Source organism: Dermacentor variabilis, chromosome 11, assembly GCF_050947875.1.
Source record: "Dermacentor variabilis isolate Ectoservices chromosome 11, ASM5094787v1, whole genome shotgun sequence".
In the NCBI taxonomy this organism is placed as follows: domain Eukaryota; kingdom Metazoa; phylum Arthropoda; class Arachnida; order Ixodida; family Ixodidae; genus Dermacentor; species Dermacentor variabilis.
In genome coordinates this window covers 17928310-17942337 of record NC_134578.1, presented here as the reverse complement: position 1 = coordinate 17942337, position 14028 = coordinate 17928310, and the positions used below count along the sequence as shown (strand labels likewise).

The 14028-nt window shown below is 43.5% G+C and overlaps 1 protein-coding gene across 7 annotated transcripts in view; it reads left to right on the top strand.

The window, feature by feature from the left end:
• The window catches only part of rdgA (retinal degeneration A), a 442041-nt gene that overhangs the window by 393653 nt on the left and 34360 nt on the right, over window positions 1–14028 (top strand). For all 7 annotated transcript variants that reach the window (XR_012824466.1, XR_012824467.1, XM_075674835.1 and 4 more), the window contains exons 9-15: window positions 93–283; window positions 965–1139; window positions 4738–4808; window positions 7414–7559; window positions 9556–9674; window positions 10239–10312; window positions 13122–13227. Coding sequence is in view for 5 of the 7 variants with exons in the window: in XM_075674835.1 (XP_075530950.1) it covers window positions 93–283; window positions 965–1139; window positions 4738–4808; window positions 7414–7559; window positions 9556–9674; window positions 10239–10312; window positions 13122–13227 (882 nt within the window). In the remaining 2 variants the exon portion in view is untranslated. The remainder of the gene's footprint in view (window positions 1–92; window positions 284–964; window positions 1140–4737; window positions 4809–7413; window positions 7560–9555; window positions 9675–10238; window positions 10313–13121; window positions 13228–14028) is intronic.

The window sequence follows — 14028 nt, the reverse complement described above, 5'->3', positions numbered from 1 at the left end:
TACAGGCACATTGAGTTGGTTCGCTGGAACAAATTTTTATGCTGCCTAGCTTTTCCGACCACGGTCCGCATATTCTGCTTGAATATTTCCAGGGATGCGGAGACAAGGACATGCAGCGTGCGTTTGCCATCAAGCCTATCCCGTGTGCGTCAAGCAAGCCCCTGTTGGTGTTCATCAATCCACGGAGTGGGGGCAACCAGGGGTCCAAGATGATGCAGAAGTTCCAGTGGCTTCTTAACCCACGCCAGGTCTTCGATCTCTCGGAAGGAGGTCCCAGACAGGGGTCAGTGTTCCGTGCCATAACTCACTTTTGTCTCTTTCTCATCTTCCAGCTTTCTTTTTTTGCAGTACGCTTGTCGCCATTTTTTTGGAATTTAATGAATAGGCTCGTGTAGCAGCTGATTGGGTTTGCCATGGTGAAGCAACAAGACTTAACTCCTTTATGGCAAAGACTTCTGACCAAAAGTCATGCTGTAATGGTTCCTTGGGTTATTGGCTTTGAGGCTGAGCTATGAATGGCTCTCAAAGCTTCCTTTGTGGACACTCCCAAGGTTGAGCCGTCATGCCGTTTGTTGCACCAAATGGTAAATAAGAATCATGTGCAGCAGTTCCAAGATAGGCTCACCAAGGCAGCTTTATCCTAGAAAGTGATTTCAGGTTTTAAGGTCTTTCAATTATTAAGCCAATTATAGGGGTGATGTGCAGAGCTTTTGGTGAGGTTGATGCTCTGTCAGTGTTCTTAAACCTTATCTGTTGCTTGAAAGGGGAGCGGGTGACCTGTCAATGATTGCTGATGAGCTAGAATCTTAGAGTGACCAAGAAAATTGGAAGTTTAGAACACTACAGCTGTCGTCTTTTGTTTCACTCTGTTGTGCCGTTAGGACATGCTTTTTGTTTTTAATGGGAGAGTTCGGCTCGCAGCTGAGACCATAGCAATGATTGCATCGTCGCTTTGTGTGCGCAGGCTCGAGCTCTACCGCAAGGTGAACAACCTGCGGATATTGGCATGTGGGGGCGATGGAACGGCGGGCTGGATCCTGTCCGTGATCGATGAGATCGGCATCGTGCCCCCGCCGCCCGTTGCTGTGCTACCCCTGGGTACCGGCAACGATCTGGCTCGCGCACTCGGCTGGGGAGGGGTAAGACCAATCGCTTACGCTGTGGACATCTCCGGAAGGTTGCTTCAAAATGCTCTAGCAAAGCTGTAAAGGTCATCCAACAGAGCAACCACTCTATATTTCAAGAATTATTATGCTTCAACTATGACAGCAAAGCCAAAGCTTCGCTACTATGGCAACAGTCAAACTTCTGTGGCAATGAACGAAAAGCTGTGGATGCAAAGCACACAAGAGTGAGGGCTCTTCTGAATGTAGTCCTGAAGTCTCACTCACGTTTGTTTAAGCTAGAGAACAGAAAACATACACATCTCTTTTATTACACGACTTAACTAGGCAAAGTACGCTATGGGAAAGGGCAGCAGTACAAAAAAAAGAAGCATGCATGGAGATGAGATGACAAGCACGAGCACTGAACTTCCAACAACTTTTATTCTGAATGATTCACAAATATATAAATGCTGTCTCCAAGCCATGGGTTATCATCTGCGCATGTGTAAATATGCCAACTCTTTGTCTTAGAGCGTAATGGAGGCCATGCTGACACATTCCTCCCCGAGTCTAGAAATCCGTTCAGACTCTGCGATTTCCTGTGTCACACGCGTTTTCCTCTTAATAAAAGAAGTGTTTACAAGGTTGGGCAAACAGTCCTTGCAAGTCAGACAGTGACTTGCCAGAAAACATTTGAAATCTTTCGCTTCACATGCATTTTTAACATTGTTTGCGTGCTCCCTTAACTTATCGTTAACACATCTCCCAGTTTGTTCAACGTGCAGTTTTCAACACCTTAAAGGAATTCGATAAACTACACCTGTGCATTCCGCGAAAGGCCGCCTGTGCTTTATGCTGCAGTCACATTGCTGGGCTGCCTCTGGGTTGGTCATTCTGCAGAACTTTGACCAGTTGTGGGGGGCAGAGAACAGGATTTTGACGTCGTAATGCTGGGCCACCTTTTTCAGATTGTGTAATAACGTGTGAACGTAAGGTATCACAGCTACCCTCTACCTAACCTACCGCGGTGGCCTAGCGGCTATGGTGTTGCCCTGCTAAGCACGAGGTCGCGGGATTAAATCCTGCCACATTTCGACAGGGGTGAATGGCAGAAACACTTGTAGGTCCCGTGCATTGGGGGCACATTAAAGAACCCCAGCTGGTGAAAATTACTCCGGAGTCCCCCACTACGGCAAGCGTCATAATCAGATCATGGTCTTAAACCATAAAACCCCAGAATTTCTACCCTCTGCTTGGGCACGGGCTTCACCCATTAACAGTTTTGTGCGTGTCTTTTCGTAAGGCCCTCTGCAACCAAAATCAGGAGGTGCTGAGGATATCCGGCGCTCAGCAGCCTTTTGCCCTAATTTCATCCTTGTCGTCCCATCTCTGTCCATGTCTTTTTGCGCTGCCACCTTTTAAAACATTTCTCACTTTGCTCTTCTGCATTTTGGCAAATGCCAAACTGTCACAGGCTGATTCAGGGTGTGCTGCAAGAAACCAAACCAAAAAGTAAATTCAGACTAATATGCTGCACTACTTGGCACAGTAGCCACAGAAGCGCCACTAGCTGTCACTTTGTTATCACAGCAAGTTGTGTGCATGTGGAAACCAGCTTATTTATTTATTTATTTATTTATCTATTTATCTTTTATTTATTTATTTATTTATTTTTATAATATTTTTGAAGAAGCTTTTTGAGTGCTGTGTTACCCTGCATTTCAGAGTGCTCTCAGAGCACACTGAAGGGACCAATAGAAGATACCATAACAAACCCTGAATTTCAGATGTAGCAGCCACTTATTACGTGTAACACGCAAGCGCTTTGAAGGCGCATAGGTTTTATGGCGTGCTTGGTGAACCTTGCATTGGCTGCACGCTAAACCCTCATTGAAAAGTCTAGAAATTTGAGTACGAAGGGGCGAGGTGGTAAGGTGTGGGGGGGGGTCAAGTATAAATGCCATGCAAGTGATCTTGCGTGCAAAAGTGACAAGGAGTGCACTGGAGATGGCTGTCGTACACAATATCACTCATGTGGAGTTTGAGCTTTATTCGCAAGTTTTGCCTACGGAAGTGGTTTTGTGGCAGCACCGGAATGCATGCACTGCTGTGAAGCTGAACCAAACTTTCACAGAGAGCAGCTGTAAAAGAATGGTGATGACTGGATATATTTATATACGAAAATATAATGTTTCTGGAGATTGACTTCATGCCAGCGATTGTGCCTGGGCGCTTTTAATGAGATTTGAATATTGTCTAGTGCTGTTACCTGTTTAGGTTATGCATGGGGCATATGTATTCTTTTCTCTTTTTCAAGGATTCTAATTGGTGAGGCAGGTTATGTGGGGCATTGGATTATATGATCGGAAATGCAATAATTATGACACATAAGGCATTGAAGAGCATTTTGGCTGTCGTTTGGGTCCTAGAACTATACATCCGATAGCTGAGGTAGCTTCTTTTTTCTTTATACAGTGCATCTATAGTGTTTAGTGTGTATGTTTTAAGACAGAGTTTAAGCTTATTAAGATGGGGAAATATTTGTGAATGGAAAAGCACGGACAAGAATGTTTTTTGTTCACATAGGCAATAGGCCCTCGGAAGCCTGGTGATCTAACTGTTTTAAATTTATTTCATTTATTTTTACCCTCAGGGCCTTTTGGCATTACAGAGGGGGGCGGGCACATCAGCCACACAGTGTGATCCAAACAATAAAAATGCATACGTGTTACATGAACAGAATAACAATACAAAGAAGTAACACAACAATAATGTAGATAGTAATAATACAAACATGGCACAAAGAAAAGAAGAGAACGGTGTGGATCGGTGAGCAAACAGGGATAGCAGATTTTCTAATTGACATTAAGAGAAAGAAATGTAGCTGAGCAGGTCGTGTAATGTGTAGGATAGATAACCGGTGGACCATTAGGGACCAATGGACCAATGGTGGACCAATGGGTGCCAAGAGAAGGGAAACACAGTCGAGGATGGCAGAAGACTAGGTGGGGTGATGAAATTAAGAAATTCACAGGGGTCAGTTGGGATCGGTTGGCACAGGACAGGGGTAATTAGATATGGCAGGGAGAGGCCTTCGTCCTGCAGTGGACATAAAATAGGATGATTAGGATGATGATGATCGTCTAGTGTAAAACAAAATACAAGCATTGTTGTTCCATGAAGCAGATATGCTACACAAAATTTATCAGTGTGACCTGAAGCATCAAGGAATAGGAGTCAGGGAAGGACAAGTGTATGAAAGATTTCCAAGTCTGGACACTGGACGAAGGTACGTTATTTCCATAAAAAATTTTTAAGGACAACTGAAGTATTTCACAATTGAATTTCAATCTTCACGAGAATATATACTTAGCCTATGTCAAGTGACATATGCTGCTGCTTATGTCAGCAATGAGTTATGGCAAATAACCAGCACCATGTTTTTTGGCAAATCTTGAAACAAGCGTAAGCAGTTTCAAAGTTCCGAGTCATTTAGAGTAACACTAATTTATAATATGTGCGGCTCCCTTGCTTTCTTGAAAACATGCTTCAAGAAAAGGAGAAAGCATGCTGAAAGATATGTTGATTATGAAGGTGACCAGTGTCATTGCTTTTTTCTTCCTGCTTGTAGGGTTACACGGATGAGCCTATATCAAAGATACTCCAAGATGTTCAGAATGGGGACATCGTTCAGCTGGACAGGTGAGTCGCAGCTTCTGAAACGTGTCTGTGGGCAAAAAAAGAAAAGAGGGTTTTCTCTAGTCAGCTGCAATGTAGTGGAATCTTGCTAGCTGTTTTGATGGGCATTGCACTCGAGTCGGAAAAGCAACACCATGTTTGTGTTTATAGTAACCCCAAATTTTTCTTGTTCCTGCACTTACATCCCGCGAGCAGGTTTCTTCAATACTGGAAATATAGTGGATTATTTTAATGGAAATGAACTTAGTTTAGATATTTACTGAGTACTGGGTTACTTGACTGCAAGACAGATTACTGAGAAATGTTAGCTGATTAACAAAATTAAATGCATTTGTCATTAGTCACATTATAGCACCTTCGAGCACATGTCCGAATTGCGGAATTGAAGCTGAATGGTAATGTGACTTCATAATTATTCATCTATTGGAAATCCTGTGACCAGCAACAGTTTCGAAAAATACATCCTCACAATCTGTGGCGAAATTCTTTGATGGTTTCGTTAACACTTATTAGCAAACTTGCAGTGCTGTTAAGAATGTTGATTAGTAGAAAAAAAAGAACTAGGATAGAATTCATCACCGCAAGCTTTCCAAGTGTGTGACAGCATACTTGGATTGTCATGATCATGACGTCTTGACAGTTGGACATAGGTGCATCACGGGCAATCTTGCAAACTCTTGATTTATCTAAGTGATTTTCCTACACCTCATATGCCTTCCTAAGCTGTGATGTTGCGCACACTGCAACATGCTCGCTTACGCGCAATGTACCTGTACTTCTCTGCCATATACGTCCAAGGTGGGGGAAGTCTGCCTCTAGTGCTGTAGAGAAGCTCATGGCGGATGGTGGGATCAATCAAACTTCTGCCTTTAGTACAGTAGGCCATTGCTCCAACTGTGCATGCATGCATGATTGCAGGCATGCTTCTCTGATGCCTAAGTCGCTCCTTGAAATACCTGGCGCGTGTGGTCACATGCGAGTTTGTTGTATTCTTCTCTCGTGAGAGCTAGTGCTTTGAGATGCTATATTAGATTGCACCCACTTTCAGGGTCGGCCGGCATTTTTCGTCAGAAGAACGTGATAATACCTAAGTAGTTGAAGTCACTCTGCAATGCTGTCGCATTATTTTGATTATTCGTTGTGCATTTCAATATCGTGTGCAGGTAATGCCTGCCTCTTCAAATAATCTATCTCATATACAGTCAAGGAAAAATTTTGTGGACGCCCAATAATTTGGATGCCCTTGTAGGACCGCCATGTACCTTGCAGAGCCAATGTATAAGGATGTCCAAAATTTCGGGTGCTGAAACCCATTTCCATCAGATTTTCCTGACTTTCTCGCGTGACCGCAAGTCTGAAGAGGGCATTAATCAAAGTGACCACTGCCGCCATATTTATTATGTTGCAACCTCGAACCAGCGCTCTCGCACACCAATCCGCTGGCATCCTAGCTGCATTGAAATTCACTGCCAGTCTCTGTGCTGTTTGGTGGCGTGTTCTTTATTGAAAGAATTTACTGCTGTAAAAAATGGTGCTGGCTTCACCTACGCCTTTGTTGTGCGGAAAGCACAGCAAGGGTCAAGCATTGAATAATGCCAGTTTTTTAACATCAGCTTCACTGCAATACAACGGTGTTACTCGGATAAGCACATGTTATGTATTGCACTGAAGCATATGAAGATGGAAAGGGGCAATGTCATGGTACACAATATGCATTCCTTAATTATGCACGCTTGCATCCGCGGTCTCTTGTCACAGTACAAGCACTGGCACACCTAATAAGTGTACTGGCAAGCCTTCAGAGCTATTTCAGATGCACCTGTGCTGATTATAGTTCTTGGGGGCAGTAAGCATCATGCGTTCAATTTTTCAGACTGCCCGATTTTTCTGATGTTTTCACAGTCCTTAGGGACTCCGAAAAACATGACGTTGACTGTATTAGAATTGTGCTGCCACAAGTGATTTAAAAATATTCTTTTAATGTTAAAATAAAACACGTGGTAATAGAAGGCCAGTGCTGAATATGTGTCAACGCAATGTTGTGTCAGTGTTGTTGGTATCAAGCTGTCAGCACAAAATTTGAAAGCTAATCGCAGTTAAAATGCTTTGCACAGCCATCTGACACATTGCATATGCCTTTATTGCTATGGCGTTCTGCTGCTGAGGGATAAATTTCCAGCTGTTTGCACTGCCGAAACCAAGGTCGTGAGTTCGGTCCCGGCCATGGCGGCCGCCCTTTGATGGGGGTGAAATGCAACAACTGCATTTGATTAGATGCATATTAAAAAACTCCTGTTGTTCAAAATTAATCCGTAGTGCCCTGCTAGGACGTGGCTCTTAATCACATTGTAGTTTTTGCACATAAAACCCCAGAATACAATTTTTTCTGGCTGTGGGGGTTGCATTTCAATGGGAGTGAAATGCAAAAGCAATTGTGTACTTAAATTTAGGCGCATGTTTAAATGTCCCAGGTGGTTAACATTAATCTAGAACCTTCCACTACAGTGTGCCTCATAGCCCATGAGTTACTTTGTGGCATTAAACCCCATAATTTGATTTGATTTGATTTCATTTAATTTGTTGACCTGCTGCTCTTTCATCTCTGCAGGTGGGACCTAATTGTAAATAGAAACACGGAGGTGGACATCTCTCAGTGCGAAGAAGGCAAAGAGACTGTGCCTTTAAATGTTGTGAATAATTATTTCTCTATCGGTGTGGACGCCCACATTGCCTTGGAGTTTCACGAAGCACGCGGTGAGCTTGGACTCTTGAGCTTTGGAAACAGTCATTGTTTTTTTTTCTATTTCTGCACCGTGCTTTACCCAAAAACCTTTTTTACACAGCGCGGGTCAAAACTAGGTGGAATGCCAGCATAGTTCATGACATGTTTTGAATATGGACCTTCTCAACCCTTTGAGGGTCGATTTTTTTTTGCGATGTGTGACCTCCCAGGGTCGATTTTTTTTAATGAAGATTCCAATTCTTCTCAGAGACCTATTTCGAAAAAAATTTATCCTAATTTTTCTAAAGTGACCGTAAAGTGAGAAAAAAATATTGTGCATTGGTATATATGTGCTGTTTGTTCATGAATAACAACAATAAAGAAAGGAAATAAACTTATAAGAATTAAAAATTTGGTGCATTGTTATACACATAAGGCTTAGAAAATGCGCACGAGATTATTTCGCAAGCGTCAAATGTTCCTGAGCTTACACTAATATTTACGTCCATAGCGTAATCGAACTACGTAGGTGAGCGCACTCAAGAAAACTGTGGTTGTGTGCCCATCAAAAAAGCAACGCGTGTGATGAACTTCCGCTAATCTTCATCTTATTGCCAACCAGAGGCAATTAGCTTTCGCGAGTCTCCAAAAAAGAAAAGAAAAATAAATGCATGCATGGCGGCATCCTTCCTATGCGCACCCCTGTGAGCACTAAACGAGCGAGAAGCAGGCGGTCGCCCTTTGGGCTATTAGTAGCAAGATAGCCATGAGTTTTGTGAGCACAAGCAGCCAAAACCGCTCGCGGAACAAAACCCAAACCGCCGCTCGCCCACACGCGCGCCAATGTGCGAGCGGTAGTATATAGGCGCGCCAGAGCAAACTAGCTCTAAAACAGACCATGCAACGAAAACTGAGAAAGGGAGCCGCGAGAAAAAAATTTTATGTATTCCCACATAGTGGCAGCATATGCCAGAAAAGAAAAAGTTAGAAAATTGGCACGCGTTTTAAACGTACAGACAGCACCGTAAATATATGGCATCGACCATTTTGAACTTTCTCGCAGCACCGTATATTTACGTCATTGACCCTCAAAGGGTTAAAAGTGATGGCAGGTGTTTTATTTGCAAAGATTCACACCATTTTTTATTCTTGTTATCCATCAAGCCTAGTGGTTGGTACCATTGTAATAGGAACATTGCGTCATTCTAGCCTATGGTGAAGCATGAAAATAAGGAAAAATTAAGATAGACATTACAAAGTACAGCCCTCCTGATCTCAACATTTTGATACGCATTGTGCTCAGTGGCTCAGTGATACTTGGAGCACATGGCTGCTGGTACTTGTTGTGCCATGAGTGGGCACTGGGAAAACCGAGCTCATGCATGGTGGTGCAACAAGTTCCAGCTGCCAGGTGATCCGAGGGTCACATTTGAATCGTTGGGCAGTGTACATGTCTTGAGCACTCACCGGGCTTGAATGTGCAGTTTCAGTGTAAGCCCTATGGTAATAACTAACTTTAAAGCGAGTTGGTGGAATGTCATTGATTAGATAATAACACATCATGCTTTCAGCAAAACCTGCACACATTAAAAATGGCAATGACAGACTATGGGGATGAGACACTGAAAATAGAGGACTTATTTGTTTTTGTCTATTTTGAATATGCGCTGGTCTTGTGACAATGTGTACAGTGCTGTCCACTGTTAAAGGGACCATTTGAACATAGAGCACATTCGAATTTCCCACTCTAGCAACTGTGAAAGTGCCAGGCCTTGAAGCAGACAGGTTGTGGTTGGTAGTGCTGACACCTTTCTACATTCGTTTGCATGCAACAACGCATGCAAATGTTTGCCAGCACCTATAGCTAAAGTGCCTGCAAAGTGAGAGCTGCACATTACAGTGGTCCCTTTTAACAGCAGAGCGGACTGTACAATGAAGCCTTGTTATGGTGAGGTCGCATATCAGTATCTGTTCTCACTTTCGTGTGTTTTTCTGGTTGCCTTCCCGTCCTTTTGTGCCCCCATGCAGAAGCTCACCCTGAGCGGTTCAACAGCAGGCTAAAGAACAAAATGTTTTACGGCCAGGCAGGAGGCAAGGATCTCCTTCAGCGAAAGTGGAAGGACCTCTGCAACTACGTCACATTGGAGGTCAGAGGGGCCTTGGCAAACTTTCATTTTGCTTTCCACAGCATTTTGCTTTCCACAGCAAATTATGCTTACTGTTTACTCTGGTTTGTGAGGCCTCTTGTCTGAGGCCTCTTATAGGTCATGTGGGCCTCGAAGATGCATAGTCATGTAAAATTTTTCTCGTGGTGGTGTCGGCACTGGTTCACAAAGTCTCTTGACTGAAGCCTTGCGCATCAAATGTTCTCCCGAGATGTGTAATCATGCAAAACTTTCCTTGAAGTATCAAGCTATATTTGGTGTGTACACGAGTTCATGAAGCCTTGTGTCTGTAGCCATCGGTGTGCCAAATGTGTCTCCGAGATGTGTGGCCGTATCGAATTTTACTCGCAATAACAAGTTGTGCATACATTGTGTTTGCACGTGTTTGTGTCATATTGTCTGAATCCTTTTCTGTGTCATACGGGAGAAGGTGGAAAAAGAAAAGTCAAAAGTGTGCATTGAAATCTGTGCCCCAAATTTGTTCAACTTGTTGGTGGCCTTTGCAGTGGTGCGTAATCTTGGATGCTCTTCTCTTTCCCTAAACAGTGCGATGGCCAAGATTACACGGGGAAGTTACGAGAGCACAAAGTACACTCCATTCTCTTCTTGAACATTCCCAGGTGAGAAGTCCAAACTATTTCCTTCATTGCAAAGCACGTCACACCCACCGGGGCAGCCTTGAAAAAGACAGTTCCTCATAATTGTGTTGTAGTTTTTGCACGTAAAACTCCAGAATTTGATTTTTTTTTAAGCACACTGCTTTTAACACCAACGGATGAAAACATGCATGCGTACTAGATGAAAAAGACAACACAGATGTAACAAAGCGTCATCTATGCTCTGTGCCTTCTACATCTAAAGGCTACATGTGTTTGCGTTCCTTTGTGTTGAAAGCAGTGTGGTTTCTTCATGAAAGTGTTACCAATTATCCCTGTTCATAGTCTTACTACTTCTTTTTGATGCAAAATGGTAGAACTAGAAGTCCACATTCTCTTACAGGCTTGCCTTAAGGTTTGTGGTTCATAATGGCCATAAACTCCATTTAAACACCAACATAAAAAAGCAGGAAAATTTGATCGTCACAGTTGCAACCTGTAATGTTCAGAGGGATATAGCACACCCTCAGTGTACTTGAATATAGCACGTAGTCATTTGAGCTGAGTTTCTGTTTCTTCACGCATCTAGCTACTATGATATGCGTAAGAATGTTTCTACTTGTAGTTGTTTGGCTAGTAGACAGTCTAATTATAATTAGTATTTCATGTGCAGAAAAAGTGGTTCTGACTTTAATGAGAAACTGGTGATTTTCACCTGGCTGGTGGCATGCTGCACCAGGATTTGGGTGAGGATTATGATATTGGTGAGGATTATGACCTTGTACCACACAACGCTTGGGTACAGCATCCTCACGGCAGAGGCACGCAAAGCAGTATTGGGACATGTGGGGTCGTCACTAGTGGATGGCAGCGTGTTTGATAACACACTGTACGTGTGCTCAGATGGGTATCGTGTTTTTGCATGCGTAACCCGCAGCAGAATTCTTTTTTTAATTTAGCAGTAATGCCAGGGGGTGCACTATGCTGTAGCCGACAGGTTTTCCGGACTCCTAAAATTCGGACTTGATGGATATTCCAGACTTCATAAATGCACCGTCAGGGTTCCCGTAGTGCTAATGCATTTTTGCAGCTGATTTTCCAGACTAAACCACTTGTTCCGAGCCGCCCTGGTCAATCTTAGAGGCGCCCTGTTGGATTTTCCGCCAGATTGACCAGGTTTAGCTTGGCTTCCAGTGGCCCGCTCGATAACCTCCAAGATTAGGAGGCGCACGCTATGAATAAAGAGCGCGCAACCATCCTCTAGTATTGGAAGTTGTGTCCGCTCTTCCTTGGCTGACGTGCTCCAGGAGACGGCACATTTTCTTTTTTCTTTCTTTTTTCTTTCTTTTTTCGGTCAGCACTATCGTCGTCATCACTTAATGTGAAATCTGCCTTTTTTTTCGTTTCTTTTTCCTTTCCTTTAATATTTTGGCTGCTATTTTGCATGTGGTGTGTCCGCAGAGCAGGAAGCAGGTGCATCATAGAGACCTCGCTTCTTTGTGTGTGTTTGTACAGCTTCGCATTTGTGTGATCAGTGCCACCTCCTGTGCCTTCGTGTAAGCCAAGTGGTGCAAAAAAAACATGGGTCATTTTTTTCAATTTCCATGGCGATCTCCGCTAATGGAAATTGCCAACGCAATGACGCTCTTGTCAACTGTATACGAAGATGGCATCACTCTTGCACAAATCCAAGCATATGTGATCGCCTCCAAGTGTAGTATAAAGCAAGGCATTATTAGAGATTTTTAGAGCTCAGCTCTTAGGCACTCGTTCCTGTCTTGAACACTGCCATAACCACAGGAACGTGCTCATGCCATTGCTTACATGTTCGTCATCTTCTGCCACAGCTGGCTCGTCGACGTCCCTGAGCGTAACAACTCAAGTGCGCTTGTACCACTGCTCGTGAATTCATTGTCGCTTTCTTCCACAGCTGGCTCTGATGCTACGCATCATGCCAGCATTCCCATACTGCCCCTCTCTCTGCAAAGTTGCTGACGGCGCTGGCCCACTGTCAGTCAGTTGGGGTAGTGATTTCGGTCTTAAATCCTTTGCCTCAATATATTGTGAAATGAAAACCCATATTGAGCTGCGCTCATATTTCGCATGTGAGAGTATCGTAATTGTCAGACATTTTTTTCATCACTCTAAGCCTAATAAATTTTATTTTTCTGGATGAAGGAGTTTTTAGATAGCTTGATTTTTCAGACTATATCTCAGGGCCTGTGAGGTCTGGAAAATCAGTAAGCAACTGCACGCAAATTTAGCCTCGAGGTGTGGTTTCATGGCACTATGAAGCCACTCCTCAAGGCGAATTTCTTTGCCCTCTGAAGTTTTATTATCTCCTAGGGAACCCCCTGCCTTCTCCCTACCCTGGTTTAACAAATCTCTTCTCTCCTCTTCCAGTCTCGGCCCATTCTCTTCCTTTTCAGGTGGCCATTTTGCCTTGTGGTTGTGGTTAGCAAATAATGCATGCAGCATTGGTGAACCGGAACTCTGATCATAATGAGCTGTGCTTGATGGCACTCATCTACAGCTCAACAGAAGCTGAAGATTATCAGTGCCGATAAAAGATTGGGGAACAGAGCTTCTGGCCAAAGCTATGACGTCGACGAGTTGTGCATCCCCAAATAGAGACTGTTTTTACAAAGAGTTGGGTGTCTTTGTATGCAGTCTTACATTGGGTTGTACGTAGAAATTTTCTTTTTCTTTCCAAAGTGTCACAATTGAAGGTGCAGCTTATGCATGGAGAGAGGTTATACTCTAAAACAATATAACTGCCATGCAACCTCATCATGGTGATCCCTCAGATCATTCCTTCGCTTGTTCACTGCAGTTATGGTGGTGGCACGAGACCCTGGGGGAATCCGGGGACAGCATTTGAAATGCCACAGACCGATGATGGTCTCATTGAAGTGATTGGCCTCACCATCTACCAAATGGTGAGTGTTTTCATTGGCATTCCTTGCTTAGTCGTTGTGATGTTATGAATTGCAAAGTCCTTATGCCATGACAGCATTGGCGATGCCAATACTGACTTGTGATGGGTTTGCTTTACTTTATTAGACTAAGTTTCTTATTGCCACTGATGCACAGTTTCATCTTGCTTTCTTTTTTTATCACCACTGATGCAGTCTTACCCTATCGTGGTTGACAGGCAGTCTTATTTTACTTCCTTATCCTTTTTATCATTGCTAATGTGGGGCCCTATCATATTATATTTCAAAGAGCCGTGGGTTGTCATGTTGCCTGCACACTATAAATGCTTCTAAAACTGCTGTCAAACTTGCGCTGTTATCTCCACATCTGACTGTATCTTCAACACAGAACTTCCAGCTCCTTCGCCATGCTTTGACCAGTGTTACCAAGAAGTTTCTGCATACTAATGTATAAACGATAGTTCCTTAAGCACTGCTTCAATCCTGATTCGACATTCGCTGCTGTGCTCATCACTGTCTTTGCTTGTTTTCTGGGCGTGAGCTTGGCCTATAAAAGGTTGAATTCTTTGTTAATTTTTTTCCAGTACTGTCCTGGTTCTTTAACTGTCACTACACCATGAAGACACGAACACTGTGCTAGAAGGTTCCACTGGAAGGTTGCATTGCAGTACCATTGATTATGTTGAACCAACAAACCCAAGCATCCATCCTGGCCAGCCTGAGAGCCTTCAACAATAAGATTCCTCCACCCAAGAAAGATTGCCAGGAAGGAGGCAGACATGAAGGTGCAAGGGTAGAAGCTCA